This window comes from Pollachius pollachius, assembly GCF_949987615.1.
Source record: "Pollachius pollachius genome assembly, chromosome: 1".
NCBI classification, from domain to species: Eukaryota; Metazoa; Chordata; class Actinopteri; order Gadiformes; family Gadidae; genus Pollachius; species Pollachius pollachius.
In genome coordinates this window covers 3550928-3575751 of record NC_136934.1, presented here as the reverse complement: position 1 = coordinate 3575751, position 24824 = coordinate 3550928, and the positions used below count along the sequence as shown (strand labels likewise).

General features: G+C 43.8%; 3 protein-coding genes across 5 annotated transcripts in view; 1 reads left to right on the top strand and 2 right to left on the bottom strand.

The window, feature by feature from the left end:
- kntc1 (kinetochore associated 1) overlaps positions 1 to 16515 on the bottom strand; it is a 31479-nt gene extending 14964 nt beyond the window's left edge. The window contains exons 1-36 of one of the 2 annotated variants that reach the window (XM_079730601.1): positions 16367 to 16515; positions 15946 to 16092; positions 15439 to 15559; positions 15194 to 15309; positions 14833 to 14911; positions 14481 to 14558; positions 14361 to 14395; positions 14167 to 14277; positions 13619 to 13712; positions 13285 to 13337; positions 13101 to 13213; positions 12945 to 12996; positions 12741 to 12839; positions 12459 to 12502; positions 11783 to 11845; positions 11604 to 11679; positions 11316 to 11441; positions 10986 to 11152; positions 10329 to 10440; positions 9512 to 9655; positions 9373 to 9429; positions 8977 to 9048; positions 8648 to 8767; positions 7964 to 8107; positions 7165 to 7260; positions 6543 to 6646; positions 6243 to 6345; positions 5987 to 6121; positions 5498 to 5617; positions 5160 to 5232; positions 4545 to 4612; positions 3781 to 4085; positions 2889 to 3061; positions 1884 to 1984; positions 1226 to 1370; positions 853 to 909 (exon numbers count right to left, since the gene is read on the bottom strand). In XM_079730601.1, coding sequence (XP_079586727.1) covers positions 853 to 909; positions 1226 to 1370; positions 1884 to 1984; positions 2889 to 3061; positions 3781 to 4085; positions 4545 to 4612; positions 5160 to 5232; positions 5498 to 5617; positions 5987 to 6121; positions 6243 to 6345; positions 6543 to 6646; positions 7165 to 7260; positions 7964 to 8107; positions 8648 to 8767; positions 8977 to 9048; positions 9373 to 9429; positions 9512 to 9655; positions 10329 to 10440; positions 10986 to 11152; positions 11316 to 11441; positions 11604 to 11679; positions 11783 to 11845; positions 12459 to 12502; positions 12741 to 12839; positions 12945 to 12996; positions 13101 to 13213; positions 13285 to 13337; positions 13619 to 13712; positions 14167 to 14277; positions 14361 to 14395; positions 14481 to 14558; positions 14833 to 14911; positions 15194 to 15309; positions 15439 to 15559; positions 15946 to 16077 — 3688 coding nt within the window. In that variant the 5' untranslated portion in view covers positions 16078 to 16092; positions 16367 to 16515. The remainder of the gene's footprint in view (positions 1 to 852; positions 910 to 1225; positions 1371 to 1883; positions 1985 to 2888; positions 3062 to 3780; positions 4086 to 4544; positions 4613 to 5159; positions 5233 to 5497; positions 5618 to 5986; positions 6122 to 6242; positions 6346 to 6542; positions 6647 to 7164; positions 7261 to 7963; positions 8108 to 8647; positions 8768 to 8976; positions 9049 to 9372; positions 9430 to 9511; positions 9656 to 10328; positions 10441 to 10985; positions 11153 to 11315; positions 11442 to 11603; positions 11680 to 11782; positions 11846 to 12458; positions 12503 to 12740; positions 12840 to 12944; positions 12997 to 13100; positions 13214 to 13284; positions 13338 to 13618; positions 13713 to 14166; positions 14278 to 14360; positions 14396 to 14480; positions 14559 to 14832; positions 14912 to 15193; positions 15310 to 15438; positions 15560 to 15945; positions 16093 to 16366) is intronic. The other variant, XM_079730602.1, reaches the window with a different exon arrangement.
- Positions 16516 to 16925: 410 nt separating this feature from the next.
- On the top strand, positions 16926 to 22511 carry rsrc2 (arginine/serine-rich coiled-coil 2). Of its 2 annotated transcripts, none has more exons than XM_079759000.1 (10): positions 16926 to 17045; positions 17642 to 17779; positions 18187 to 18227; positions 19912 to 20129; positions 20412 to 20537; positions 20680 to 20796; positions 20931 to 21013; positions 21252 to 21520; positions 21659 to 21748; positions 21855 to 22511. In XM_079759000.1, exons 2-10 carry the CDS (start codon positions 17704 to 17706, stop codon positions 22035 to 22037), a joined length of 1203 nt encoding a protein of 400 aa, XP_079615126.1. In that variant the 5' UTR covers positions 16926 to 17045; positions 17642 to 17703; the 3' UTR covers positions 22038 to 22511. The 2 variants fall into 2 exon arrangements, with proteins under 2 accessions (XP_079615126.1, XP_079615125.1); XM_079758999.1 differs by having other exon boundaries at positions 20680 to 20820.
- Positions 22512 to 22896: 385 nt separating this feature from the next.
- Positions 22897 to 24635, bottom strand: LOC307085502 (uncharacterized protein; the record flags this gene model as incomplete). The annotated part of the gene is made up of 4 exons (XM_079750320.1): positions 22897 to 23697; positions 23783 to 23916; positions 24065 to 24194; positions 24516 to 24635. 4 exons carry the CDS (start codon positions 24633 to 24635, stop codon positions 22897 to 22899), a joined length of 1185 nt encoding a protein of 394 aa, XP_079606446.1.
- Between the last annotated feature and the right edge of the window lie 189 nt (positions 24636 to 24824).

Here is a 24824-nt window from a genome sequence, read left to right as displayed (position 1 = left end):
GGACCGTCCTCCCCACCTTTAGTACATCTTATGGACCGTCTTCCCCACCTTTAGTACATCTTATGGACCGTCTTACCCACCTTTAGAACATTATAGAGACTGTCTTCCCCAGCTTAAGTACATCACATGGACGGTCTTCCCGAGCTTTAGAACATCATAGAGACGGTCTTCCCCAGCTTTAGTACATCACATGGACCGTCTTCCCCACCTTTAGTACATCTTATGGACCGTCTTACCCACCTTTAGATCATTATAGAGACCGTCTTCCCCAGCTTAAGTACATCACATGGACGGTCTTCCCGAGCTTTAGAACATCATAGAGACGGTCTTCCCCAGCTTTAGTACATCACATGGACCGTCTTCCCCACCTTTAGTACATCACATGGACCGTCTTCCCCACCTTTAGTACATCTTATGGACCGTCTTCCCCACCTTTAGTACATCTTATGGACCGTCCTCCCCACCTTTAGTACATCTTATGGACCGTCTTCCCCACCTTTAGTACATCTTATGGACCGTCTTCCCCACCTTTAGTACATCTTATGGACCGTCTTTCCCACCTTTAGAACATTATAGAGACTGTCTTCCCCAGCTTAAGTTCATCACATGGACGGTCTTCCCGAGCTTTAGAACATCATAGAGACTGTCTTCCCCAGCTTTAGTACATCTTATGGACCGTCTTACCCACCTTTAGAACATTACAGAGACTGTCTTCCCCAGCTTAAGTTCATCACATGGACGGTCTTCCCGAGCTTTAGAACATCATAGAGACTATCTTCCCCAGCTTTAGTACATCACATGGACTTCGTCGTCCATATACATATATATATGAGCTTGAGACAGGGTAGTTACCATCTTCAAAAGAGCAGTGTGACAGACAGGAGCAGTCCAGCGGGTATAGCTTGATGTCTGAAATGATAACAACATTCTTCACTTTGACTTTGTGATTGCTAATTGTTGACACCGTGACACTCTTCTTGCCTGATGACATAATGTGTTTTTGGGATTTCTTTGACCAAGGGATTGCTTGCTTCATGTAGTCAATTTGTTATGTACAGAAAATAGATAAATATCGACATACATACAGTATGTATACTACATGCGCATCCACACACACACACACACACACACACACACACACACACACACACACACACACACACACACACACACACACACACACACACACACACACACACACACACACACACACACACACTCTTACCTGGGGACATAGGCAGCAAGCTGTTAGTGATTTCATACTGGACTGGCAGCACAGACACCTCATCCAAGACGATGCAGTCCTCCTTAAACAGGTCCTGGAAGCTCCACTGAGAGTACGGGTCCCCCTTTGCCTCCAAACTCACATCCTACAGAGAGGACCATCATGCACTTTAGAAATGACTGGAGGGCTGGGCGATTAATCAAACTTTGATCGCAATTTCAATTTTAGCGTCAAACGATCACAAAACTAATTTTGATTAAATGTTTTATAGAAAGTGCAAAACAGCTGGATACATATCTGTACATAATTTTAGATTTGAACAATTTCTTTTTTAACATTTTGTGTATTTTTTTAAGGCGCAATTTCAAAGTTCCTGGTTACAAAGTGTTTTATGGGAGAGACATGCTGAGTAAATTCATCATGTTTTCTAACTAAAAAATAATTGTTTGAATAGTCGTGATTTCAATATTGACCAAAATAATCGTGTTTATGATTTTTTCCCATAATCAAGCAGCCCTAGGTTATTGTTTTTAACATGTAGTGTATTTAGATATTATCCTAATTGGACAATACTTGGAGAGTGTGTACATTGTATAGTCTTGTTTTGTATTTTTTAACTAACTTACAAAAAGCTGATGTGTGGCTTCATGATACTAACCTTGGCTATAAAACCGTAGTTGTCTGAAAACAGACACTGATGATAAACATCCATGGCTATCCTCGTACTCTTGCAGAGCTCCAGACAGTCCAGGAGCAGGTCTGAAACAAGACAAACATCTGTACAACAGGCAACTTTGCATATCCACCATTTTATGCTTTTCCCAGTGGGTGTTTGTGTGTGTATGTATGAGTGAGTAAGTGAATAAGTTTGACTGAGTATGAGGGAGTGAGTATGAGTTAGTGAGAGAATAAGTATGGGGGAGTGAGTGAGTAAGTAAGTGAGTGAGTATGAGGGAGTGAGTATTTGTGTATCAGTGAGTGAGTGAGTAATTATTAGTGAGTATGTATGAGTGAGTGAGTGTATGAGTGAGTGAGTGAATTAGTACGAGTACGAGTGAGTGTCTTAGTACGAGTACGAGTGAGTGACTTAGTACGAGTATGAGTGAGTGAGTTAGTACGAGTATGAGTGAGTGAGTGAGTGAGTACGAGTATGAGTGAGTGAGTGAGTAATTATGAGTGAGTATGTATGAGTTAGTGTATGAGTGAGTGAGTTAGTTAGTTAGTACGAGTATGAGTGAGTGAGTTAGTACGAGTATGAGTGAGTGAGTGAGTTAGTACGAGTATGAGTGAGTGAGTGAGTTAGTACGAGTATGAGTAAGTGAGTACGAGTGAGTGAGTGAGTGAGTAAGAATGAGTATGAGTGATTTAGTGAGTAAGTATGAGTATGAGTGAGTGAGTTGGTACGAGTGAGTGAGTGAGTGAGTATGAGTGAGTGAGTGAGTTGGTACGAGTGAGTGAGTGAGTGAGTATGAGTGAGTGAGTGAGTGAGTGAGTTAGTACGAGTATGGGTGAGTTAGTACGAGTATGAGTGAGTTAGTACGAGTGAGTAAGTAAGTGAGTGAGTAAGTATGAGTACGAGTGAGTGAGTGAGTGAGTGAGTGAGTGAGTGAGTGAGTGAGTGAGTGAGTGAGTGAGTGAGTGAGTGAGCGAGCGAGCGTGTTACCTGGGTGACACACAGTGATGGCCTGGGAGGCCAGGCGGTGGATGAGTGCCGGGAGGTCTGACCCGTCCGGTACCACCATGGGCGTGTCCGCCTCCAACATCTGGCACAGCCTCTGGGCGGCGGTGAATAGCACCTTGCCCGTCCCCGGGTCACCGTGGTGCTCGTAAAGCTCACTGGAGGAACACATGGAGGGTGCGCTCATCATAATCCACCCCCAGGGTAACACTCAAGCTGTGTTCGAAACCCTTCCCTATTCACTCACTCACTCACTATTCCCTATATAGTGTTTATGGTATAGTGAACTATATAGGGAACGAACAAACGAGAATTCGGACACTACGCTAAACATTCCTAAACGTAATTTGCGTCAGTAAATGACGTTTAGAAAACACGATCGCGTTGCATTGTGGTATGCGGGAATAACATGTAGGGAACGTCGTATATTCACTCAAATTGTGGGCATTTTATTGTCCACTATAAAGTGAATGAAATTAACCACAGAGAAGTCTAACACCACTACAAAATGGCGAGCGCCCTATATAGTGCAATATATCCGTGGTAGGGAACGATTTCAAACACAGCTTCAGTCACTCTGGTTGAGTGTAGGTGCAGGTACACCTAGCCATTGTAACTGCTTGCCACTTGGTTCTATGAACATCCTTACTGTACCACTAGCAATATATTGTTGTTTCTCTTTCCTCTGACAAATGTACTTATTGTAAGTCTCTTTGCATTAAAGCGTCTTCTAAATGCCCTAAATGTAAATGCAAATACACACTTTCCAAATCATTGCTAGCATAGCCAGCCTTGAGGCTAACTAGCCTGTAGCCCAGCCTAGCCTGACCCACCGTGGTTCCTAGCCCAGCCGGCCCTGTGGCCCCTACACCCTCACCTGAGGATGTTGAGGGCCAGCTCCACCTTGCCCACGCCCAGCGCGCGCAGGGCCAGGTCCGACCACAGCTCCTGCTTCGTGCGCTGCAGCTGCCTGCCCAGGCGCCCCAGCCCCGCCTGGGTGGAGATGCTCTTGCTCTTGCCGTCTGGGTCCTTGGCCAGCGTGGGCGTGTCCGGGAGCAGGCCCCCCGGCTGGCGGCGGCGGCCCCGCGTGTTCTCGTAGGCCATGATGTGGTGTTCCTGGATCTGCTGGCGCATGGCAGGGTCCTCGTAGTTGGCGGGGGTGAAGAAGACGTCAAAGTCCTCCTGGTGGAGAGGAAGATTGGATTAGGGATTAGGTTTCATTGTAGTTTGACTGAGATGGACACGTTATGGAGACTGGATTAGGGATTATGTTTCAATGGAGTTTGACTGAGAGGTGCAGATTAGGAAAGTTGGATTAGGGATTATGTTTCATCGTAGTTTGACTGAGGAACACATTGAGGAAACTGGATTAGGGATCAAGTTTTGTTGTATTTCAACTGAGTCACATGGATAGATGCTATGACATCAGTACTTAATATTGATAGAAAGCTTAATTGGTCATCCTTTCCCATTCTTAAAGGCTCAAATAAAGACTGTAAGGCAGAAATTGTGAATGTTGTCCAAGTTCTCCAGTTATTCGCGTAAAAATAAATGTCATCACACTAACCATTGTGGTATATGTTCAAAATAGATTGTGTTGACTCGTCATTGTTTCGTTTAAAAGAGCCGGCCGAAGCTCACCTGCAGGTGGGCGATGGCCTTGAACATCCCCAGGTTGTTCTCACACTCCATGCTCTTCAGGACTTCTTCTACACAGCAGCAGAAGGGAATAATGGGTTCCAACCAGGGGCGTAGGAATGAGTTTAACATTGGGGGGGACACATATCGGAAACCTCACAGATCCGGTATAATTTTTAGGTGGGACAAATGCGCCTGTCTCCGATATTGGAGGGGACACGTCCCCTCCGTCCCCCCCGGCTCCTACGCCCTTGGTTCCAACTAAATGGCTTTTCATCACTGAAATCTCACATCCCCTAAGACATAGTACCAGAACTAAACAAATACAATTATCCTATAGATAAATTATGTTACCGAATTTAAATATTCCTCTAAAATTGTTCTTCTTATTTATGCAAGTAGTTTTTTTTTCATATAAGCAAAGCTTGATTTAGGTTTCATATGCAAACAAAAGATTGCCTACTAAGAAGACAGTTCGGTAGGATTAAAACATAGAAATATAGAAATAACCGCAAAACACAAATGATAAAATGAGCAGTAACTGGAAACACAAAGGAGCGTGTGCATGGCATGCCTGTGCAAACATTCTTCACTCATTTTGTCAAAATGACTAAATACCTTCTAGGATTACATGCAAGTATTTCAACGCCTCCACCATGACTTGAGCAATGACCATCTGATGTTTCTTGTGCTGTTGAGAAGATGAAAGCAGAGTGTTAACCATCAGTAAACCAAACGTTACAATGGGTTTTCTTTAATCCACGTTTTAAACACGCAGACGTGAATGAAGTCAATTAGTTTTGACATTTTTGGAACAGTTTCCGATAACAGATTACAGGTTATTGGGCGAGGCCCATCAGGCTGCTCATTGGTGCAGCAGCCTATTTAGCGTAAATCAAAGGGTGAACATGTTATCTATTTTTTAATGAAGCAGAACATAACAGAACCCTGCTGACCTCATCAGACACGTGTTCCTTGTCCTCCAGCTGCAAGCGAGCCCACGTGGTCAGACGCTCCACCACGCACTCCGCCTCCGCCGACGACAGCTGCTTCAGCAGGCTCATGCACGCCTCGCTCTGCAGGAACCACACACACACACACCGGGGAAACTATCAGCACGCTTCCCGGCATGTAGGGCGGCAGTAGCACAGGAGGTAGAGCGGGTTGGCTGGTAACCGCCAGGTTGCTAGTTCGATCCCCGGCTCGTCCAGGTGTCCCTGAGCAAGGCACCTAACCTTAACTGCTCCCGACGAGCTGGCTGTCGCCTTGCGTGTTGGGCTGTCGCCTTGCGTGGTGGACTGCGCCGTCGGTGTTTGAATGTATGCATCAATGGGTGAATGTCGGGCGATAACGTAAAGCGCTCTGGATGAAAGCGCTATATAAATGCAGTCCATTAACCAATCCCGGGGGTGAGTCCCAGTGTGCTGGAAGTGGCGCGGACCTACCTTGCCCTGGGCGATGAGCTCCGTCAGGTACAGGTAGTGGATCTGAAAGGTGGGGAGTTTGTAGGTGACCGCTAACTTCAGGGAGTCCTCTAAGGAGGTGGACAGGTTCTGCCTGAGGATGTACCGGATCAGCGCCTGACAGGGGAACAAACACCATGCTCAGGAGCGCTATCACACCGACTCTGGTTCGTTTTAGTATATCAACTGCACAGGCTGACTGCCGGTGACTGTCGTTGAGACGTGGGGACAGACTCACCATAACGTTTGTGTTGTTGGAGAGGTTGAAGTTGCGGATCCCGTAGCCTCGGAGGAGTTTTGTAATCTCCATTAGATGGTACCTTTCTTTTAAAAGCTTTTGTCTAGGGGTTTAGAGAAGGAAAACACGTTCAGAAAGAGCAAGTCAAAACTCAAAAACACAAAACGGCAGGTGAAATATTGGTTATGCCACTAATGTCGATCATTGGAATGGCTTGTTGTTACCATACTGTATAAATGCGAACACCACTGAATAACGAGGGGACATTGGGGTGCGGGGCAGGGTGAGTGAATGCTGTACTTGGGACCCTCCATCTCCAGGTACTTCTGAACCAGCTTCTCCACCACGTCGCTCCACGGCACCACCGCGTTCTGCATGACCTCCAGCACGGCCTCCACCTTCAGCTGAACACACAGCCAGGGGGAGGGTTACAACCAGGCTCTGGGGTCTCCCGGTGTGAATGTGTGGTGATGGAAGACCGCAGACTTATAATTATTGATAAATGATCAAATGTAAAAAAAATAATTAAAAAGAAATAACATCACACAAGTGGTGGTGGGTCATAGCACACCCCTCCTTCCCCGAACTCTCCGCACAAAACACATTTATAAATAGAATCCCCGCTGAAACAGCGGGTTCACTAAGGGATGCAAATGTCTGAACCATAGAGACATTTGCATCCCTAAGTGAACCCGCTGTTTCAGCGGGTTCACTTAGGGATGCAAATGTCTCTATGGTTCAGACATTTCACAACAGTCGGAAGGAAGGAAAACAAATGAATCGATTTAACCGAAGAATTCGGCCCGCCCTACCTCTAGGTACAACAACAATAATACTGATCATCACCATAACTCTTCTTTATTAAAACCCCCTCCCTCCATCGAAGTGAAGGGTGCTGATATGACGGTGCTTGAGGACTCACGTCTGTCTCCGTCATGCAGTCCAGCACCGCCACAGCCTTCGACTCCCAGTTAGTGAACAGACTGGTGGTCTGGGAGCGGCAGCGCTCCAACAGGTCCTGCAGCCGGGCCACAACCACGAGGTCAACATCACATTGGAGCTGGGCGATTTATCGTCTGTTTAATCTTTAATCGTAATTCAAATTTATGGTCAATAATCTATTTTTTTTTAAAGAAAATCGATTATTGAAAAAGGAAATATTTTTAAAGAGTGAAATATTAATCTTACAATAAAATCCAAACTTAAAAAAATATATATACATATATATATGTCATTTATAGAAAAAATATAGATTAAAATCGATAATCGGGTTTGGTTAAGATTTTATTTTTAGGCCAAATGGCCCAGCCCTCCATCACATACAACTCAAGGAACAGCAAGGGGTCTAACTTCATCAGCTCAAGGTTTTAGTACGCACAAGGAGCGGTTTGGTGAGTGGATCTTAAATAACAGGCGTGGCCTTAGGCCAAGATTAAGATGCCATTAGACGACGCAGTAAATAAACACTTTATATATTACATGTACAAATTATTTTTTACTTCATTATTGGATCTTTTTATATTCCATGGGCTGCTGTAACAAGTGAATATCTCATGTATGGGAATAAATAAAGTTCTTATCTTATAAGAATATAAAGAGCCGAGAATTTAAACGAGTAGGCTGGCTGAGGTGCAGTGAGGGCCCGACAGCGTGGCCCTCCGAGTGGCCCTCGTTTCCGCGGAGGCTCCATCTAGACGCCCCCGTGGCCACGCAGCGCTGACCTTGATGTAGTGCAGCAGCAGCTGGTCCAGGGGGATCTGCTGCTCCAGGGCGTACGGTCGGACGCTCTTCTCCACCGTCTCTGGGATGACCTCCGGAGCCGGGACCTTGTCCAGCATGAAGTAGGCCAGGCTCCGCGCGCTGCCCTGCGCCACGCGAAGGAACGAGGACCAGGCACATTCTTACTCAGTGGCCAACATAGTCTACTTTGGTTTGCATTGTTAGTTCACCAGCAGTTGCTTTGTTTGTTACACGCGCCCGCCATGTGGCCCAGGAGGTAGAGCGGGTTGGCTGGTAACCGGAAGGTTGCTAGTTCAATCCCCGGCTCCTCCTAGCTTGGTGTAGAGGTGTCCCTGAGCAAGACACCTCACCCTGCCCGACGAGCCGGCTGTCGCCCTGCGTGCTTGACGCAAGGCTTATGAATGTGTGTGTGAATGGTTGATGTTAGCCAATATTGTTAAGCCGTTTGGGTGGCCACTGGTTAGAGAAGCGCTGTATAAAAATGCAGTCCATTTACCATTTGATTCAATTGTGTTTTGATTGAGTCCCAACTTGCACTTGGATCTATACATCTCAATCAAAACACAATTTTATTATAAAAGCAGAAATCACTAATTCCAGTTTTCAGACACACAACAGATGGGGAGGGCTACTCTACTGTCTGGGGATGTGGACCAAACACACACCTTCTCAAACACAGAGAGGGAGATGCGACACTTGTATTTCCGGTGCAGGTCGAGGAGCTGGCGCAGGTTGACCACCAGAGATCTGAGGTTCGCCACCTCCTCCGCACCGTAGGCGTTGTCCTGGAAACACGCAACAAGCAAAACAATCACAAGACTTCCTGACGGTATCTTTTTTTACAATAATACAAAACAATTCTCTTTTTAGAGAATTGAATTTAAGTTTAAGTATGAAAAGAAACGGCATATATTACCATGAAGATACTTCCACAAAACTATACCGTAAACATCAGCACCTAAGTACAAAAAAGGGAGTGGAGGGACCAGCTTACAGATCGCATCCACATCCATAACGACGGCAGACCCAGCTCAGCCAGCTCCAGTCCATTAAGAGGCCAGGCAACCTAGGACAACGGTATACAGTCATCACTAAATGCCATCTGATCAGCGGAGAGTCAATTACATTCAATGTTTGAAGTGTTATAATTGGAAGTTTGCACAATACTACAGCTTTTAGCTTTAAAGAGGAACAGATTTATGGAGAAAAACGCTTATAAGGAAATGCTGCTGCATCCACTATTACTTGCTATTTAAGCTGATATCCTCACTAACCCTCACTAGTAGCCTGATATTTATATTCTTTGTCTATGTAATGGACTCACTCACTCATTAATAGAACACTGCATCACTGTATTGCAGTGTCTCAGATGAACACAAGCCATTACTACCTTCTCAGTCAACTCCAGATTTCTCGCCTTTTGCTCCAGCCATCTCGCCAGCACTTTCTACAGAACACACGAGGAAGAGATTCAGTGTTGTCCAAACAACAGCAGAGAGAACGACACGCCCGAGCCACCAGCACCCTACCTGGCCTCTGGGCAGCACCCTCCTGACAAAGGGGACCACCACGGTCCTGAACCAGGCGCAGAGCTCCGCCGACGGCAGGTCCTCCGGGATGGCCCCCAGCAGAGCCTCCAGCGCAGCCTCGTCAAACTTCTGTGCGATCTCTCCCTGTTCACGTCATCCACATCCATTTACATTCGGTGATTCAATCACGCGCTTTAAAAAGGTGCAGCACGTCACATTTCAACTAGCTCGTAGCCTTAAACGGCCTGGACATAACTGTGCTACGGTTCCAGAATTAAGATGGGTTAGCTCATTTACATATCGTTGGCCTCATAGCCTTGCCTAAATCATATTTTGGCCCTATTTTTATATCTAACTCTTTGCTCCTAATGCTGTTGAATCACTGTGCTTCATTGGCTATGTCCTAAGCCAATCAGAGTGCTTTTTACATTCCATAATCACTATCTGCCTAAAGGGCTGATTATGGTTCCACGTCGACGCAACGCAGTGACCCCGCGAACACTTTGATGCAGTCGTGAACCTGTTTTGGTCCTGCATCGGGTTTTTAGTAAGCGGACCGATCACAGCCCTTGATGCTGCGTCGCCCCAACGGAAGGTTCCGATTTTTTTGGGAGGCGCACGTTAGTCTCTTGCGGTGGACGCAAGGAGGTTCCGCAAGGCATAAGGGGTCCGTAAACCCCCTTGCGTTGCGTCGACGTGGAACAATAATCAGCCCTTTAGTCGTCTGTTTGACTGATTTTTCATGCTAAATACAAGATGAACCTTTAAATATGACTTAGACCATTATGCTACGAGGCTAACGATATTTCTGCATTACCTCGTGTCTGAGCCAGAGTAGCTGGGCGCCCTTGAGGTCCCCTTCCCTCAGTTGGCACTGGACCTCGGCCATGTTGTCTGTGCTGTTCAGGAACTCTATCCAGCTGATTCCACTGAGGGGAACCAGAGAAGAGGCACAGGTCGCACGGTAGACAGTCATTCACATGGAACTAGCATAACACCACAGAAATAGGAAAGTATTGTGGGAGCACCTGAAAATAGTCACACGTGTGTATCAGTCAATTTGAATTCAAAGTGGAAAAATGCTTTAGAAGTTGCTGACTTGTACACTGCAAAAACGATCACTTGTCTCGCTCCAATAATAACTTCATACAGAAACGGCACCGTCTTTCTGGTTATTCACCTGTCAATAGGATGGTTGTACCTGCCTCCTACAAAAGGTGTTCTTATAAGAGTCACTTACACAAATTACGGCCTCCTACAGGAGGCAACCGTCCCTAAGGCTGGTGTAGAGACGAGTACAGTCTCACGAGAACAGTGCGAACAATCACTCTCGGTCGATTCAGCCAGTATCCGTATCATCAATATACGCTTTAAATGTCAGGCCCACAATCGGAGATCAAATGCATCAGTGGAGTCAGACCATCCCACGGTGGACCTAAAAGCAGGTGACGGTAAAGCGTGCTTCGGGGCGTACTTGAAGTTCTGGGGGCCGTGGAGGCTGAAGAAGGTGGCCAGCCTGGCCAGGGCCTCCTGGATGTGCAGGGAGGAGAAGCGCTCGGCAGTGTGACCCAGCATCTTCTCCGCCGTCTGGAAGGTGGGCCAGGGGGCCTTCAGGCAGTACTCCACCACGTACTGCTCATCCTGGGCACCGCCAACGCAGAGAGCTTAGGCATCGAATATCACTTATAATAACTGTATTGGGTAAAATGGAGCCTGCGGATTTAGATTGCGATTTTTTTTATCCTGCTTGACTATTGAAATCAAAGTTTTGTCAAAACAGCAACATCATCACCACCACACATACCGCGATCTTCGCGAGGTTTGACTTGGCCCCCTCCACTAGTTCTGACCAGACGTCCTGTCCGTAGCCCCCCACGGAGGCAGAAGCCAGTTGCTCCAACACAAAGTCCAGCTTCACCTTGTACACAAGCTGAAAAGGAGTGCAGCTATTAGTCAGCTCCATACACCCAGGAGCAAATAACGTAAAGACAAAGACATCTCAAAGCTCTGTCTGTTTGCCGTCTTGATTCAAATGTTCAGAAAAATGTAAAGGTAAATGCCATTTCATCTTCCAAGGCAGAGCAACACTTACCTCGAGATCGAGCTCAAAGGTTATGGCAAACTTTTCAGCTTCCTCAAACATGTGTTTGTGGAGAAGTCGACTGAGCCTGGGACCAATCGACATGTCGGAGAAAGATATGTATTGTTTGGCACATGTTTGTGTTTATTTATTTTTTTGCAGTAAGAGAATAAATAGATAAGATAACTGACCTGTTTTCTGGCAAAGCCTCTGTTAGGCATCGCATGACAACCGAAGATATCGACTGGTTGGGACTATAAGAGAAAAACATCAAAAGATTAACAGCTAAGTGCAGAGATACATTTTAATAAGTTGGGAGGAGAAAGTGGGAAGCCAGCCGTCCAGACATCTTATAATAAATATTAGCGCTGGGTAAAAATATCGATTCATCAATGCACTGCAATTTATTTGTTCTAGATTATTTACATTAAAAAAAAAGAAAAAAGAAGCATACTCAGTCATTGTAATCTAGAAGTATGCCTAAATGTACATGCCATTTCACATTTGTCCATGTTATCATTATTACTTTAATGCTGCAAGTTTAGCTCAGGAACAATACTATACAATGGTGTATTCCCTTTTTGCTAGTTAAAGCACAATGAAATGGTTAATTCATTTTGAAATGGTTAATTCTAAATAATATTTAGGTATTTTTATCATCTGCACGTATTACTGAATCGATATCGAAGCAATTGGATCAATGTCAAATCAAAATCGAATCAAGACCTAAAGTATCAACCCAGTATTGATACTTTAGGTAATACCCATACTGGCAATACCCAGCCCTAATAAATATTACTATCAAGTTGTATTTATATGTTACTTAAGTGATCAAGGAAGGCACGGAGGTCATAAAAGCCACCTTACCTGTCTGAGTGCTCAGGAATCCCCTCAACCAAGAAAATAGTGTCCTAAAAACGAAAACGAGGAGGAGTTGCAATTAATGGCATTTTTTAAATGGTGTGTGGCAAATGACAGCAGGCATGTTACGAAATTAAGCATTTGATAATAAGAATGAAAAATATGTGGAATAATGCAATAAACATAAGTAAATTCTTTAAAATAAATATTATTCCCTTTACTGTATTCTATATATTATCCATTTATCCGACTTGTTTAAGAACAAATGTATCTTTGACAGCGGTTTACCATGTTTATTCTGGTCTGGACCAGACAAGATGTAGGGGAGACGTCTAGCGAGTAAAGAGCAGTCATGGAGGGCAGGGAGCACACTTTGAGGGTGCACATCTACAACACAAACAACAAATAATTAAAACACATCCCCCATTCATCTGCTGGGACTTAAAAGGCCCATGAATGTGAATTCAGCCTAGAAAGCTTCACAAAGGCCACCTGGCTGTTCTTCTGTGTCAAGGTTATTATTTTCATGCTGCTTTTTTCTTGTCTGTAACATAAAAGGGTTCACACAAGATTGAAACAGTGCCTCTTGAATTAGGCCAACAATACATTTAAAACTTTTATTTAAAAAAAACACCTATGAATACGTACGCTGTCAAGGTGGTGGAGTCACACCCGGTGGACAGTAGGAAATCTTGAATGGGGTCATCCGGTGAGGACCAGATCATAACCAGGAAGTGGAGATCCCAAAGGCTGAGTACATCCTGATCACAACACAATCCAATCAGAGTCCAGGAGAGAGCCAACATGAGCACACACTAAACAGATTACTCACCTCTGTGTCTAGAATATAGATCTGATTTTCCGCCACCACCATCTTCTTTATACCTGCATTAAAAAGGGTAATCGTAGTTAACTGATCATCTCAATTGGACAAACTCAAATCCAACATGATTTCTCTAGACTCATTTTTTCCCCTTTACAAACCTGCATTTTAGAAAGATAGACTCAAGGTAAAACACATTTTAGATAAATCTATTTAATTACCAACACCATTGGATGAACTCAATATAAAAAGTTTCCAATTACTCATTCTTACATCGATATGTCCAGCGTATATATATGACCAGAGACCGATACCTAAAGAGGACCATCTGTGTGTTAGCTACCTGGGATGATGCTGCAGTCCAGAGTTTGGCTGTGGCACATCGTATAGTTATCCGGGCCCATCATCCAGTTGGTCAAGACGTTGTCTGTATCCCCCTGTTAAATGTGTATTTAGATGTGAACCCTACCTTGATAAGAGGTTAAGCCCTCTGCATCGATACAGGTATGATCGATATGAGGTATGCGACAGCTATACCCATATGAAAACCGAAACTGGCTTTCAAAACGTATCTTTCAACCATTATGCGAAGCAGAAAATCTGGATAGTATGTCGGGTCGAAAATAAATATACGGGGTATTTTGAAAAATTCTGGATTTTATTATAGATTGTGAGAGAATCTACTGCCTACTTCCAAAGTAAATAGTCTCCAAAAGTGTTACCAATGGTTTATTGTACCAAAAGTGTTACTATTGGTTTATTGCCCTCTCACAAATGGTGAGGAAATCTCAAATGTGTCTCTTTCAGAGGAAGTGGTTTGATGTTAAATGTAAAATTGTATATGTGTGGGGAAATTATTATTACTATTGATTACTGATGGAAAACACTTACCCCGACCATTAAGTGGATGTCACCGTTTAAAGTGAATAACAAAGCAGTACTACATCCCTCTTCATGGAACTCCTTGGTGGAGCAGAAGTCGATCTTGATACTTGACTGGACCTGAAAGTGTGTCACCTGGTTAGGGATTTGTCCCCATGGAAACAAATGTCTCTGGTCCAAAACCGGCCAATGAATTCACATACCTCTTTCAAGATCACAAAGTCCTTTGTGTCAAGTGCTTTGAGGGTGAAAATAAAGACAAGACTCAGCATAGATGGATCACAAATCGTTTCATACATTTTGTGAATGTTTCAATTTCTTACCTTTTTGGATTTTCACTAAATATAGATTTTTGATGTGGAAAAATCCATCCTTGATGAGGAGGAAAAGATGATATATCCCTGCAAACACAGGTTTGGAAAGGTCGATTTAAAGCAAATTAACGCTGTGATGCATGTGTCTAAAAATAAAAATGTCTTTCAGAGGGCTGTGTTCCTTTGTGAGAACTGTTGACATCAATAACTAATGATAACCTAAAAATGAACAGAATTTATCCTTTTTATCCTCTACAGTTATACATTATATTACTTATATAATACACATGTGTCGTATTGTTTTCTCCATTTGGTTCTAGAGGGCAGAGCTCCTCTGGCTACAGGTGTCCAGACATCATACCTGAGGATTTCTTATCCTCCTCAATGATGAGGTGAATGAATGTTTTCTGGAGTATGTTGGACGGGCTCTGCACCAAAGGCTATGGGGGGCAGAATATAAGGAAATCAGCATTCAAACATCCAGGACCACTTGGCTCCATCACTGTGAGGATACAGCTTCCAAATACATTCTAATACAACTTCTATTCTTAATGGAGAAAACCCTTGTGGAAAAAAGAATCGGGCAGCGAAAAAACTATTGCCCAGCGAGGAAGGGGGGATGGAAATAACAAGGCCTCTCCATATGCATGAGCTCCACGTGATACGAGACACTTTATTTAGACACAATTGTAAGTCCACATATATAGTGCTCTCATACATACCCTGGTGAGAAGGATCCTCTTCTGAGGAACATAGATCAAATGGAGATTTCCCACTCTTTCGCAGACCACAAGGAACTGGCCCTCCAGACAAACATCCACAGCGTCCACCTCAGTTTCTGGAAAATACATTCATTAATCATTCATTATGGATGGGTAAGAAAAATGTAAAATTGCATCAAAATAAACAAACAGCAATTGCATCTTTTACACCACTGACTAAATACACTTTTGTTGTTGGACATTACCAAAGTCAAGATGAAGCAGGATGGTCTGGAAGGTCTGGTTAAACAGGATGACCGTCCTGTCAGCCACGACAACGCTCCAGTTTGACCCGCAGGAGGAGTAGAGATAAGGCTTATGTTGCTTCTACATGACAGAAAACATATACCTTCAATAGGTTATGTTTGTATGTGTTCAGTGACTAATTTAAAACATTACATTTTACATTAAATTTACATTTCGGGCATTTAGCCCGAAATGTAAATTTCGCGCTTTCATCCAAAGCCACTTACAATGAGTACATTTGTCAGAACAAGTAGGAAGAATGTATCGCCGTCGGTACAGTTAGGATGTTCATAGAACCAAGTGCAACAACACGAACTTGTAATCGATGCCGACTTTACTCATTGATTACTCTTGAATTGGCATCACCTTCTTCGTACAGTAACAACATACATCATATATCAACATATCATACTGCAATAACAGGGCGTTAAGCAGCATCGGGATATGCGAGGGGACATTGTTATTACCGCATCAGCCGTTGATATCTTGACCAATGTGTCCACTTGGTACAAGCCACTGCAGTTCTCTTCCTTTGACACATGGCCGAAACGGGAGTAGTTTGTGTCCTCGTTGGTCAGAAGTTCAACGTCGCTCCACATTGTCTCTCCAACCCACTAGATGAAACAAATCATGTAACGGGACATAGCACCGACAACATGGTAGAAAGCCCCTTGGCTTGGAGGAGCAAGATTAGGCGCATTTATATACATCAATACGTGCTAGCATTAACAGCAAGCCGCTAGCAATACTAAGAAAAGGGATACATTATTTATAATATTCAATCAGCGTTATAATGCGTATCTCTGATGATAACTGAACTGTCACTCAGACGTCTGACGTTAATGAAAACCAAACATCAACATGACATATACTTATCAAATAACTTACAACGCCGTCTTGAACTTCGGGTTTATTCGGATTTCTTTAGAGGGCGGAAAAGCATTTAGATGTAATCGTTTACAATTCCGGCGACGAGTCACACACACACTATTAACTTTATTCCGAATTCGTGCATCAAATAGTTCAGCCCCTGTTGGAAATTGGCGGGTCGGTTTGGTTCAAACCGGAAGTTCATCCCATGCTTGCGCGTACGCATCGAGGCGGATTTATAGACGACGCTTCAAGGGTGGCCAGATTGGATCTGTTCGTTCCACGGGTTAGTTGGGTGAATGGGATTTATTCCAAAGTCAGGACGTTATCAAAGCGTGTCCACTGTACAACCATGGGTTAGTCATGTTGTTTGTTACCTTATGTTGTAACCTCTACTTTTAGAAATGGGTGTCAATGGTTTAGCATTTTTACACGACACACGGAATTACTCAATTATTAAGGATGATTTTAAAAATAGATAAAAACCCGATACTAACTCTAAACGCCTTAAATTTATTATTAGTTGCATGATGTATCCCGGGGGTTGTGTGTTGAAGTCTGCATCAAATCTGGCAACCAGGAACAGATCAGCTGAGTTCCTCCATCGGTCGCCACAGCTAACTGCCGCTGCTACAATCGATCTTTCGTTAGCCCGGGCGTAAATATTTTCATTGCAAGCATCGAGTTTCTTCAGTAGGTAAGCTGTTCACTGGATAAATCGGCGTAAACATCAACGAAACACCAAACGAACAGCGGCGATCAAGCTTAGAATGATGCGTCTTTTTCTTAAAGATGGCGTCTAACTGGATGTAGGGACGGCTAGCCTCCGAGCTAAGGCTAAACCAGGCTATGCTCTCTTTAAAATTGCATTTAGTTGAAATGATCGATTAGACAAATAAAATATGAGTCGCAGAATGATATGCAAACGCCTTGTATCGTATGGCGGACTTGCTAAAACGGTGCATGGAAAGTTTGTGAACCAAAATAGATTTGCGCATTACAACTCACTCCACATTTGGTCGACTTGAATCGATTAAACGGTACGTTGATCTGGATTAAAGTATAGTGAGTCAGGGTCGATGGGAAGATACTAACCATTGGGTTACATTATGAGTACTTCATCTGTGAGGTCATTGGCTCCTCAGATAACGGTATACACGACTGATACAGACGATGTATACGGTGGGATTAAGGGGCTGTAGGCCACAGACCAGAGCTTGATGCTCAGTGGAGGAACTTCATCGCTCACCAGGAAAGAGATGGACCATGCTGATTTGACTGTGTCTGTTTCAGGTGAGTGTCTCGGTGCACGGTCAGAGCAGAAGCCGTCTGCTGTCCGCTCCGACCCTCTCAGCATGGAGTCGTCCAAGTCGCCGCGGAGCTCCAAGCATCACCACTCTCGGTCCAGGTCGCGATCCAGGGACCGAAAACGTCAGTATACTAGACCTCACTGTCTTTTTCTGTGTATTATTTATCATAAGTTACATTTACATTTAGGGCATCTAGAAGACACTTATCAAAAAAGACTCACAATAAGTACATACGTCAGAAGAAAGAGAAACAACAATATATCAGGATGTTCATAGAAACAAGTGCCAAGAACTTGCTCTAAACTATAGCTACTGTTTAAGTTGGTAATACTATCCAATGTGACTTTGTTATAATCATGTACTTTAATAAGAATAATATTGTATTCACGTTAGAGAGTTTTGGGGGATTTCCACAACTAGTGAGACAAGATAAGTAATTGATATTACTTGATCTTAACTATACATACTATGATGTTGTAGATGTATTATTACCAACCCGGTTTTAATTAAAAATGTGAATGTTTTCAGGTGACCGAAAGCACAGACGAAGTCGCAGCAGGAGCAAAGAGGTAATTCTTCATTTAATTTGTTCATTCTAGAGAACATTAGAAGTAGTTTCATTCTTTTTATATTTGTGCTTCCGGTAAGTATGGATATTTTGTTCAGCTGAGTGTTATCCAGGTCAAACTTATAAGTTAAGGTTTCTTAAGGGAAATGTGCCTCCTGACAGTTCAAGAAGCCTTATTTTTGTTACACCTTTATTGAGATCTCCGGAAGCTTTCCATTTCTTTGGAACATTTTGGATATGTCAATCATTGTAGACACATTGTATGGTGAAGAGCAGATTACTTCTGTAAAGACTCCTTTGTGTAGATCGTATGATAACATTTCTACAATAAATCGTACTCAGCGTGCTAATGCACGAAGAGATTCTGAACAGAAGACCCTCCTGACATAGCAAAATTATATGTCTTCTTCGGGGACAGGTAATTATCTGCCATTCAAACTCCTATTTGCCTTACAGAATTAAGTCAGACATGGCATTAACTCTTGCATCTTTTCCAGCTAGTGATGGGCGTAATTCATCAATTATATATTTTTTTCGTTTTCAATTGATAACATTTCATTTCCACAACAGGAATAGAATGGATTTATATTGCTCTTGTTTCCTTTATTTGGTTTTGGATAAAGTAACAGATGTTGTTGACCTTTTAAATGCCATGGTATATATGAATAATTAATCAAATCATCACATGAATCTTTCTATCCTTACAAAAACATAGCGAGCCGCTTTGCCTAGAGTAAAAATTATCCTTTCAAAGGAGGCCATGAGCCTAAATAATTTAAATAGGCCACAGTAATAAGCCACAGTGCGGTATCATCAGTGAGTCGGATATATATTATAATTTCTCTTATAATAAATGGTAAATTAAATTTAAAGGAACAGTTAGATGTACTTTTTTTTTGTTTAAAATGAACGATTATTTGATCTTTAAAATGTGATCAACCGATCATTAAAATGCCCATCCCTATTTGAATCCTGCACTGTATTAAATCCAAAAGATTAAGGTTTATTTAGGTCCTTTGTAATATTGGTAAACTGTAGAACAGTCAGTGATTTGCCCAAAATATTATATATATGTTAACATTATGAAATGCTCCACTCAAGCTGTTATCAAATCGATAAATACAAATGGATAAAAATGGCTTTCGTGAGTCTTTTGCTAAAGCTCAGAAATAATACTACATAGTGCATATGGCTGTACCATAAAAGGCTACTAGTCTAATTATTGTTCAGAGAGCCTTGGGTAGACTCCTCTGCAAAACAATCAGTTTTTGTTTCATTATAATACCGCATAGAATATGATAGAGGCTTAAGATACAGGAATTAATTTCCATATTAATTGCGAGAAGGAGAAAATTATTACAAGTAAACTAAAGGCTCATGCGAGTGTACTTTTGCTCCGACACGTGAAGGGAATATGTGTTCGGTATCGGGGTCAACTTGGAAAATGCAGGCGGGTACAGCCCTACATACAGGCAGAGCGGATAGCTACACCAGACAGAGCTTTCAGATTAGGCCTGTGCGGGGACCGGGGGAAAAAATAGGTTAATTCAGCAAATCAGTGTTTCAAAGGACAGGGCGTTGCTTCTTCAAGTCAACATATGATGCGTATCCTATGCCCTAAGCCACGGTACTAACTCTCTTTGTTGCACTATTTTCCTGAAAGAGACAACTTCTTCTTAATACAGGCACGCAAGAGAGACTGTGAGAAGCCGACCAAGTCTCACAAGAAGCAGCTGGACGAGCAGGAGCAGAGCGAGCGGGGGAAGGACCGGCTCTCGGCCGAGAATGGCGAGGAGCGACACCGCCGCAAGGGGGACAGGAAGCCGTCCAGGGGGCGGAGCCACTCCAGGGGGAGGAGCCACTCCAGAGGGCGGAGCCACTCTAGGTCACACTCACGGGAAAGGTGAGTTGGGATGGAGCCTTTTCTTGTTAGAATATTGTGATCATTATTGCGATTTGAGGCCCGATATTTTGTGAGATATTTGTTGATTTTAGTTTTGATAGGGTGTCGGGGATGCTCGCCGATAGAACTGGGCCTTTTGTCTGAAAGGTATTGTGGGGGGCGAGAGCGCCTGCCGACTCTTATTTGGAGCCACTATACAGAGCACCAAGTGAACCGAATGGTGCAAAGTCACTGTTTTGCTTCGTCGTGGAGTTGAAATGCAAGGGTTTTTCCTGCTTCCAGGCGGCACCGCAGCAAAAGTCGAGACAAGAAGAAGTCTCGCTCACGGAGCCGAGACAGGAAGCGAAAGGCCCGGTCGGGGTCCCGGTCAAAGCACCGCCACCGCAGCCGGAGCCGCAGCAAGAGCAGGTGGGCCTCCACTATGATTTCCGAAGTGTGTGTGTGTGTGTGTGTGTGTGTGTGTGTGTGTGTGTGTGTGTGTGTGTGTGTGTGTGTTGAAGGGTTTTATGTCAACGTTTTACTGATGGTCTTCGTCTCACTTCCCCTCCAGGGAGCGGAAGAAGAAGAGCGAGAAAGTGCGTAGAAAGAGCCGGAGCGTCTCTGTAAGTCCGCCTGCCTTCCGGGGCAGAAACACAGCCATGGACGCCCAGGAAGCCTTGGCCAGAAGGTACAACAACAACTTGGAGGAATTGTGAGACTGAAGCCTAAACTCTTTTATTCCTTTTTCTACACGATTCATTGAGTGCCAGTGCTGAGCGTATGGGTCGTTGAGCTGAAGCCTTCTCCCCCGTTTGCTTCCAGACTGGAACGGGCCAAGAAATTACAGGAACAGAAGGAAAAAGAGATACTGGAGAAACAGCAGCAGCAGCAGGAAGTGCCGAAAGGTGAGAACCCATTGAGTGAGCTGCACCGCTGTATCACCTTTTAAGAACGGCCCTGTCTATTAGATACAAGTAACAAGGACAGTCCCCTAACTAATATTGGACCAAGTTCAACATTAACTGTGACAAGAAATAATATTTAGTAACCCTAAAGGTCAGTAACAAGCAGGTTAACTGTCCAGGACCAGACTCCAGCTGGCATGCCTCTAAGCTGTTGGTTTTGGCCTCTCTTCCTTCACAGTGCCCACGCCGTTGCTATGCAAGGCCGTAACGGCAGCGGCGCCCATGGCAACCCACACAGTGCTCAACGTAGCGGCCCTTCTGGCCTCTGGCACCCAGGTCACACCCCAGATAGCAATGGCGGCACAGATGGCCGCCCTCCAGGCCAGAACGCTGGCAGAGACGGGCATCGCCGTGCCCAGCTACTACAACCCCTCCGCCGTCAACCCCATGAAGTTTGCCGAGCAAGAGAAGAAACGGAAAAAACTGTGGCAAGGAAAGAAGGAAGGGGTATGTTGAACTTTCTTCCTTTTATTTACTTTGCCCAGGTTTATGCTGTATTGGTACTGATTGATCTTTACAATGGGTGAATCCTAACGCAATCGGAAAGCGTGAAGCATGATTTCTGTTTTGTTTTCTGTTTAAAAGGACAAATCCCAGACCGCTGAGTTGTGGGAGAAGCTCAACTTCGGCAACAAGGACCAAAACGTCAAATTTCGCAAGTTGATGGGCATCAAAGTATGTATTCCTTAGATGTGTTGCAGTTTCCCTTTTTTTTTGTTTTACTCTACATCCTTCTTATGTATGCTTTAACGTTTGGTTTGCATCGCATTTGTTCCATTAGGACGAGGAAGAAGGCGAAACCTCCAAACCACTCAACGCAGAGGGTCTAAAGACACTTCAGCAGCAAGAAGAGATGTTTAGAAACCTGGACGTTCAGTACGAGATGGCTCGCTCACAGACGCACACCCAGCGGGGCATGGGCCTCGGATTCACCACCTCCTTCCGTGGAATGGACACCATTTAGTGCAGGGCCTTCCCCGTTCCCCCCGCCGTCCCAGTGTCTCTGATCGTACACGGTCTGTCATCTAGCTGCCAGCTAGGTCTCGTATCTAGTATGCAAGCTTGCATGGATGTCTCTTCTGGTTGTCATTTAGAAGCACCGATATCACCTCCTGGGACACGGATGTAAATAGACAGTGTGTGTCACTGTCACTCTGTATAATGCCAGTTATGCTTGGTTGTTTTTTTGGGGGGGGGGGGGCAGGGTTATTTTTTTTAACTTAAAATGTATGCAATGTGATTGTTTGAATTGGAATATGGTTTAGGTCCGGTTGGTAGAGCTTCGGTTTTCAGTTACCAAAACTTGTGCATCCCTTAAGGAAACGAAGGGTGAGCGGAATATTTTTGCTGCGTTTCTTCATGATGGATGTATAACAACAAAAAACTGAAGTTGTGTTTAGTTTGTCAAATAAGAGACTGGACCCATTATATAATACTTTCTGATCTTCAAATAAATCCTTTGTGTTCACGGGGGTATTTTCATTTGTTGAACTGAGGTAATGATGCATCACACAGCAGGAATCCTGTTAGAATATATAACTGTTTTTGCAATTTGCAGAACATGCATATGGGACCGTCAGAACAGTCTATAATTTAAGTCTTGAAGGGGACCAGACACTTAATATCTAAAAAGTCATAAACCCAATATATTTTCATTGTTGGTGCTGAAATGACTCGAACATCTTTCCAGTCGACATGATTCTAATCCACCGATTAGTAAGGATGCTTATAAGTTAAAAGACTCTTGACACAAACATAACTTTACACAGTCATGAACCTTTTAATAAACCTAGCATTACTTACTGTTCCAACAGTTCAGTCCTTTATCTACATATAAGGCTGGAGTAAAGCACGTGTGCTGCACCGGTTATGAGGTTGTGGTTTGCGAACTCAAGGATGAGGAGCAGGATGGGACACTCGCTGTGCCTCTTCGCCTGGTGGGCCTCGTCGCTCAGACCCATCCAGTGGAGCATCAGCGTTCGCATGGCCTCTGGGAAGAGCTCTGTGGCCAGTTGATCTGCAGGCGGCAGGTCTGTGATGCGCTCAATATGCTCCACTTTAAAGCTCTCCACCTTTTGGCTGATGCAGCTGTTGGCGCCGTGAAACTGCTGGCCGAGCCAGCACGCCACAGAGTTAAGTAAATGGCTGGAATACACAGAACCCCAACACATTGCTCCTAGCAGGGTTAGCACAGCCTGTGTTAGATGTTTTTCCTCCAGGTTCCCATCTAAACACCTGTCAATGCTGTCCAGGAGTAACAAAGCAGTCTTGAACTTCTGAGTGCAGTCTGCATTGTCTTCAGAACATTGTTTTTTCTCCAAGCACTGTAGTCTCAATTTGAGGGAGGACAACGTTGTCTGGATGGATTTTAGCTGCGTCTCGAAGCTCTGCTCCTCTAAGGAACAGTAATTATGATCTGCTGAGCTATCGCCAGAGGAACCTTGGTCCGTCTGACTGGCATCCGCCGATTCATTAACAACCAGACTCTGGTGGAGATTTAAAGATTCCTTACTGGGTTCTTCACCCATTTCAGGGATGCTATCGCCCACTTCAGAGTCAAGCCGGATACTGATGTTGTAATTCAATTCCAAAGGACTGTCATTTATCTGGGATTTCCAGACATCCTAAAATAAATGAACAAGTATAAGTTAATAATAATTGTGATTAATGGTTACAGGGCAGATCAAAGTGGAACCCCATATAATGTACCTGTAACTTATCCATCACAGTGAGCTGTTCTTGCTTACTATATAATTCAAAAGCTACTCGAAAAAGGCCTTGAATGCTGTAGAACCAGAGGCTGTTGGTGGTGGTCGGGACTCTCAGTCCATCAAACCTGAATGCTACCACACAGGATGAAAGAAAACATTTGTTCATCAGAGAGTTAAACATCTTGGCTATCACGTCTACCAATGCATCATCAAATGCAACCAATGGAGCCTATTAACGAGTTTAAAAAGTATGCAATGCACCCTGCAGCGTCTCTATCACCTGGTGAAAAGGTCAGTTTTGTGGCATAACCTTTCTTTGCAAACTTGGCGTGGTATCTGGGGTGATTCTCCACGCGGATGTCTGTGTTTGAGAAGATATCTGCACCCAAGTAGAGAGGAACCAATGCACTCTGAAAAGGATATCACAGAGGAAATAAATAATTGGTGGTACAATTTCAAGTACGCCTATTAAATGTAGTTATAATTTGCCAGTATGATTTAATAACAACCTAGGTGATGGATTACAGTTTTTGAAAAAGCAGGTACATTTAAATACGGATAGAGTATGACATGTTTCACAACAGGGATAACTTCCCAGATATTTGAATTGTCTCGTTGTTCATATCTGACGTCCATGTTTGGCCTGATGATACTGCATTTCACTGCTATTCGATTCGTGGTGTTATGGTCATTCATCAATTACTCATGTATTTATAACACTAATCACTCACCTTCTTCGGACAACGTGTAAGCCGGAAAGATGTTGGATTTGCAAAGTAAATAAAGCGAATTTTCCTTGGTCCCACATCAAATTGTGGAAATGTTAACGGTGTGATGGACCAAGTGGACATTGTTTCCGGGTCAATCCCTTTCAGAGAATAACATAAACTATAACATTGCGTCAGTACCCAAGATCAAAAGAATAATGGGGTTGGAAACAATCCTGCAATTTGAACTAGTCTCTTCTGGTGGGGGATGTGGACAGCGTTGCCAGATTGGGTCAGAGAGCCACAGCCAGTGTTGTCAGATTTGGAGGGAAA